At 41.4% G+C, this 6,320-nt stretch overlaps 1 protein-coding gene across 1 annotated transcript in view; it reads left to right on the forward strand.

Moving 5' to 3' along the window:
- Positions 1-3,930: 3,930 nt before the first annotated feature.
- The window catches only part of efcab14 (EF-hand calcium binding domain 14), a gene marked incomplete at its 3' end in the record, with an annotated part of 3,226 nt that continues 836 nt past the window's right edge, over positions 3,931-6,320 (forward strand). The window contains exons 1-2 of the mRNA XM_059562902.1: positions 3,931-4,401; positions 6,281-6,320. The exon at positions 6,281-6,320 is cut by the window's right edge and continues 106 nt beyond it. Coding sequence (XP_059418885.1) covers positions 4,202-4,401; positions 6,281-6,320 — 240 coding nt within the window. The remainder of the gene's footprint in view (positions 4,402-6,280) is intronic.

A 6,320-nucleotide genomic window follows, 5' to 3' on the forward strand; every position in this document is an offset into this window, starting at 1 on the left:
GCTGGTCATTTGATGGTGAGAAGAGCAGCTAGCAACACGAGAAAGGGCTTGACTTGTACCGAAGTTTTAGAAATGTTTGTGCAGCTTGACCGCTCCAGCGAGCTGCAGGATGTATTGTCTTCTCCCTCTGACACCACAGACTCAGGAGAGTTAGATCCTGATTTTGTTGTCAAAATCATCCTCTCCAGCTTCCACTGAAGGCGAGGAGGATTCAGATGATCCTGTATCTGGGTGGACTGTAGGGTGGCCATTCGTGCCATTTTTGCAGGACACGTCCTGGCCAGGATTTCTATATTGCCTAAAATATCCACGTTTTGGCTTTGTTTGCGCTGCAGAGACCAATGGCTTCTTGTGCTTTTGAATCGCTCTCACATTACTTTTATGTCATACACCAATCAGTCTGCTCAATGCTACTTTCCAGTCCGACACGTATTTGCATCGCTTTGACCGTTCTCTGTAGATCCCACCTTCTCACGCACCACGATTGGTGGATTTACGTACAAAGTCTGCAGGTTATTGGTCAAATGACCATTACCATCATTAAGTATGTAAACAGGAAACCAAAGCCTAAACATGGATATTTTAGGCAATATAGAAATCCTGGCCAGGACGTGTCCTGCGAAAATGTCACGAATGGCCACCCTAGTGGACTGGGAGAAATGGTAAAGAGTCGTTTTCCACCAACGTTGAGACAACTCACTTCCTTCAGCCTGCTGGAAGTGTGACTTCAGGGACGACACATTATGCCATCGCAAGGGTCCAGAAGTGTTTGTGTTTGTGTGTGTGTGTATTTGTGAGAGGGGGAAAGAGAGACCTTTTTGCACATTTACCTTGATGTGTCTGAACAAATCAAAATGTGCACCTCAGCTCTCAGAACTACATGGGGTAACCAATAAAAAAAGTGTTTATGCACATACTGCCTTTTGATGGTGAAAAGTACAGACCAAAGAAAACATAACAAAGTAAGTGTATTTATGCACCTGCTGCCTTTTGATTGTGGGAAGTACGGACGGCATATGTGTGAAATGCTTGTCTTTTCTTGATGGTAAAGCCAGTTTAATTTCAATTTTCAATTTCAATTTTATTTGTATAGCGCATTTACAACAGCCCCCAGGCTGACCAAAGTGCTTTACAGAAGACCAAAAGTATTACACATACATGAAAAATATACCTGACACAAATTTAAGACCAACCATTTAAAAATTGAACATATCACAGTAGTCAATACTCTAAAGAAAATAAAAATGTTTTTAGCAAGGACTTAAAAATAGACAAGGAAGGGGCCAGTCTAATCTCTAGAGGCAGGGTATTCCAGAGTCGTGGCCCTGTGCCACCCCAAACACACGCTCCCCTCTGCGCTTTAGTCTAACACAAGGGACCACCAACACGGCCTGGTCACAGGATCGAAGGCTTCTAGAAGGAGTATACGGATGAAGAAGTTCAGATAAATAGACAGGAGCTTTGTTATGAAGGGATTTATAAACGAAGAGGAGAATTTTAAAGTCTATTCTCTGACAAATCGGTAACCAGTGAAGGGATCTAAGAATTGGAGTGATCACCTCGGTCTTGTCCTTGTTTAAGAAGAGGACATTTTGGGCTAGCCATAATTTAACCTCCTCTAAACATTGGAGAAGGGAAGTGATCGTAGTGGAGTTGTTTTTCTTAACTGGAAGATAAATTTGAGTGTCATCTGCGTAGAAATGAAAAGACACACCACGTTTCTGTAGAATAGAGCCCAGAGGCAACATGTAATGAGAGAATAGAGAGGGAGCTAAAATAGAGCCTTGTGGAAGGCCACAGGTCAGAGGAACAATTTCCCAGCTTCACTAAAAACTTTCTGTCAGATAGGTATGACTGAAACCATTTCAGAGCGTTTGCTTTTAGACCTACCCAAGACTCTAATCTAGATAATAGTAAGGAGTGGTCTATGGTATCAAAAGCAGCTGATAAAAGAATAAGAACCACAGAAAGCCAGTTTAAAATCCTTACAATCCTTCAACGATCCACTTTTTGATTTTTTTAATGGTCCCACCTAGTGATCAACCATAAAAATTAAAAATTTTACCTCTTCCCAACAAGGAAAACCACAAACAATCAAGAATGCATGATTATATGGTGTCATGGCTTTGCAATAAAAAAAATGTCGTTATAATGGAAGTCAATGGGGCAAAAACAGCCACCAACAACAAATTAGGGAGAAAAAAATTAAAATCTAATGCTGCACAAAAACTAACAATGCATCAAAGCCAATGTAGTTACTAATCTTTGACATGCCCAAGACTGTGAAAGTAAAAAAAATAAAGTCACAATTACTTTTGATATTGAAAATAGGTCATTTTGTGTGTTTTTTCCCCCAAATCAGTGACATCATTTATTAACTTCGCAATTAAAGCCTTAAAGAATTAAACATTTGGTAGTTTTGATCAGGACTGAGGTTGATTAATAGATTTATGCAAAAAAAAAAAAATTAGAAAAAAAAAATTATCTGCATTTTAATTTAGTGGATGTTTTCATCCACGAACATCACAGAAGGGTAGTGAATTTGAACAACCCACAAGTGTTAACAGCAGCACAGAGCGGTCACAGCTGGATCTCTTCTGAACAGATCAGTCCACCTCAGTGACAGAAACATGAAGCACAGAAGCCAGTATTGTTGAATCAGACTCTCCTCTAAATACTGTCAGAGGGTTAACTGCTTTCTGCCAATGAGCTCATATCTATGTTTAGATGAGTAAATACAGTCCGAGGCAGGGGCGTCATGCATTCATGATTTTTGAGGGGGCACTTTTTTTTGGGAGGGGGGGGGGGATATCTCGTTTCTCAAATATGTGTAGGTAAACGCGTTTTGCACCTTTATAGATTGCTATTTGATCAATATATGGAAATGTAGTGTAATCTATTAACTACACATAAAAACCTGACTTTTTACTTAAGTGCCATATCATGCCATAAAATATTTTTAATACGACTGAATTTGCATTTAATGTAAATTTTAATAACAATATTGTAAGATTAGATACTTATTTTAACACTTTCATTTTACAGAGAGTAAAGAACATTTACATTATCAAAAAACATTTTCATTCAGTCTAGCCAGAGTTCAGGCACTCTCAAAAACTCCCATTAAAATCACTGAAGCACTTTACATTATGAAACGAATATCTTACATTCGTACGCACATCTGCACTTTTTGTTGTTTCTGATGAGAGAATTCGCTAAATAATTCAGTCAGCGAGCAAGTGAACAAAACACTGCGTTTAGGTGATGACTCTTCTGGACGTCTCTGATTGGCCATTGCATCCATAAGCGCAACAGAATAGTTTCTGATTGGTTATCATGAAGCGTTGTACGAACGCGTCTGTCTCTGGCTCAGCGCCAGCCAGCGAACGCAGATTTGAATTTAGCAGCTGATGCTGTGCACTGAACGATCTATTCTCACCGCTGTGATTGTATCAAATATATAAAAAATATTATTCTGCAATTTTTTTTTTTCGTTTGGAAGCTGCATTTAAAATCCACTTGGCTCAGAAATCTGAGGGGGCACGTGCCCCCTCACTTCGAATGGGCACGACGCCTCTGGTCCGAGGTGTTATTCACTCGAATTTAAGGAACAACACTGATCATTAATGTTTTTGGAGAGGCGGATAGAGGCCGATGACGTCACCCGCACAACGACACGCCCTCCTGTCCATAGGCGTAGATGCCTATACACGTAGATGCCTTATTAACGTAAGCCATCCGCAATATTGACGTCATTCACCATAATAATCAATGAATATTCAAAGATGCCACAATCCTTAAGTTACATATCTATGGTTCCTCCCTTATCTCGCATTCCTGGGAAAGGTTATCCCGTTTCCCGGCGGTTTTTTACGGCGTCTTGGAATGTTAATTTATTATTATGGTGAATGACGTCACGTTGACCGTTGCAAGATGGCGGACGCGGACCTGTGACCGAGGGAATCTAGCTGTGGACATCTATGCTCCTGTGTTCCTCCAATCAGCGGCTCTTCCTGTCAAGACCGGATGTTCATGCTGAAGATATATCTGACTCTTTACCGATAATATATGTGTAATGTAAATATTTGCGACATGACGACAGATTCAGACGCGACAGGAAGAGTTTAGAGGAACTAAATATTAACTAAAGGTTTAATGTCATGGGTGCCGTGTTGACGCGGAGCGACGCTTCACACTGACGATGAGCCCGCAGAAGAAGATGAAGAAGAGGAAGGAGCTGGACGCCCTCATCGGCCTGAGCGACGGCCGGAGGAAGAGCAAGAGCAGCGGACACCGCCTGCTGCGGACCGAGCCGCCCGAGTCCGGTTCCGCTTCCGGTACCGAGCCCGAGTCCGGCTCCGAGGAGCGGAGCTTCAGCGGCCCGAGCGGCCTGTTCACCCGGTGAGAGACCGCAGAACCACACACACACACACACACAGACAGTGCTAGTCCGTCTCCTCAGCTGAGTTATTACTGTCTCATGAACAGATTCATCAGGGAAGGACGGATTAAACACTAGCTGATGTTTCCTCAGATGAGGTCTGTCACAGATTCAGTTCATCTTTCTCACTCACTCACTCACTCACTCACTCACTCACTCACACACACACACACACACACACACACACACAATCTCTTTCAGTATATTTCAGGAGTTATAAACACTGAAAGTGTGAGGAATGAGCTGAGGTCAGTTCTGATCAGTGAGATCGAGCTCTCAGACATGAAATAATAAACAGTAATGTACAGCTGGCGGGTGGTTAACAGCAGCTAAAGCAGGACTGACCCAAAGTGTTCATTACACGCCACATACACAAAACACTGGACGCAGAACATTGATTTGATTTGAATTACATGTTATGAATCAATCAATCAATCATTTATTTATATAGCACATTTAAAACACAACCAAGGTTGACCAAAGTGCTTCACAAGCAATCAAAGAAACACAGTAGAACAAATAAAACAGATACAGCATGCATATATAATACAAAAAAAGAACAAGCGAGCAGTAATAATATAGCTGAAAATAGCTATATTGTGTTAAAAGCCATGGAGAATAAATGAGTCTTTAGCTGAGTTTTAAAAATGTAGATAGACGGGGCATGCCTAATAAACATCGGAAGGCTATTCCATAGCTTCGGGCCTGCGGCAGCAAAAGATCGATCGCCACGTTTTTTTAGTTTTACTTTAGGGACTGTTAGGAGGCCATGGTCACTGGATCTCAGGTTTCTAGATGGTGTATAAGGAACCAAAAGTTCAGTTAAATATTGCGGTGCCAGGTTATTCAAAGCTTTGTAAACAAATAATAAAATTTTAAAATCAATCCTGTACTTGACTGGTAGCCAGTGAAGGGACATTAACACAGGTGTTATATGGTCAAACTTACGCTTCCCTGCAAGCAATCTAGCGGCTGCGTTCTGAACTAGCTGTAGGCGGGAGATAGATGCCTGAGTAATGCCATAGTACAATGAGTTGCAGTAATCAAGCCTACAGGTAATGAAGGCATGAATGGCTATTTCTAAGTTATTTCTTGAAAGAATGGATTTTACTTTACTGAGAAGGCGAAGTTGGTAAAAACATGACTTGACTACAGCAGAAATCTGTTTATCAAATTTTAAATTTGAATCAAATAAGAAGCCCAAATTCCTAACACACTTTGAGTTATAAGGGGTGAGAGGGCCGAGGTCAAGGTCAAAATCGCAGTTTTCCTTGGGGCCGAACAGAATAAACTCAGTTTTGTTTTCATTTAAATGAAGAAAATTGAGGGAAAGCCATGCCTTAAGATCATTCAGGCAGTCTAACAGTGGCTGAAGAGAAGAATCATTATTGCATTGTAGGGGAAGGTAAAGTTGGGTGTCGTCAGCATATAAATGAAAGGAGACACCATATTTTTTTAAAGATAGTGGCCAGAGGAAGTAAATATAGAGAGAATAACACCGGCCCAAGGATTGATCCCTGGGGGACACCACAATTAAGCGGTTTATTAGAGGATGAATATTGACCTAACTGAACAGTAAAACATCTATCTGACAGATAAGAGCGAAACCACTGTAAGACAGAACCCCGAAGTCCTACACAAGACTCCAAGCGTGACAGAAGAATAGGGTTAGGGTGAACTCAAAACATCTGCAAAGAAAATCAGATCCTTGCTGTCAGCTTCTAGCCAATAGTAACGAGCGATTGTGATCATGTGATGCAGCCGAGAGTATCTTCAGCTACAGTGACGGATGAATCTAAGTGAATATGAGCGATGTGGTCAGTGTGCTGTGTTCTGCAGGAGTCCGCTGCGCTGCTGCTCGCTCTGTTACCCGCTGTGT

This window comes from Carassius carassius, chromosome 12, assembly GCF_963082965.1.
Source record: "Carassius carassius chromosome 12, fCarCar2.1, whole genome shotgun sequence".
Lineage (NCBI taxonomy): Eukaryota > Metazoa > Chordata > Actinopteri > Cypriniformes > Cyprinidae > Carassius > Carassius carassius.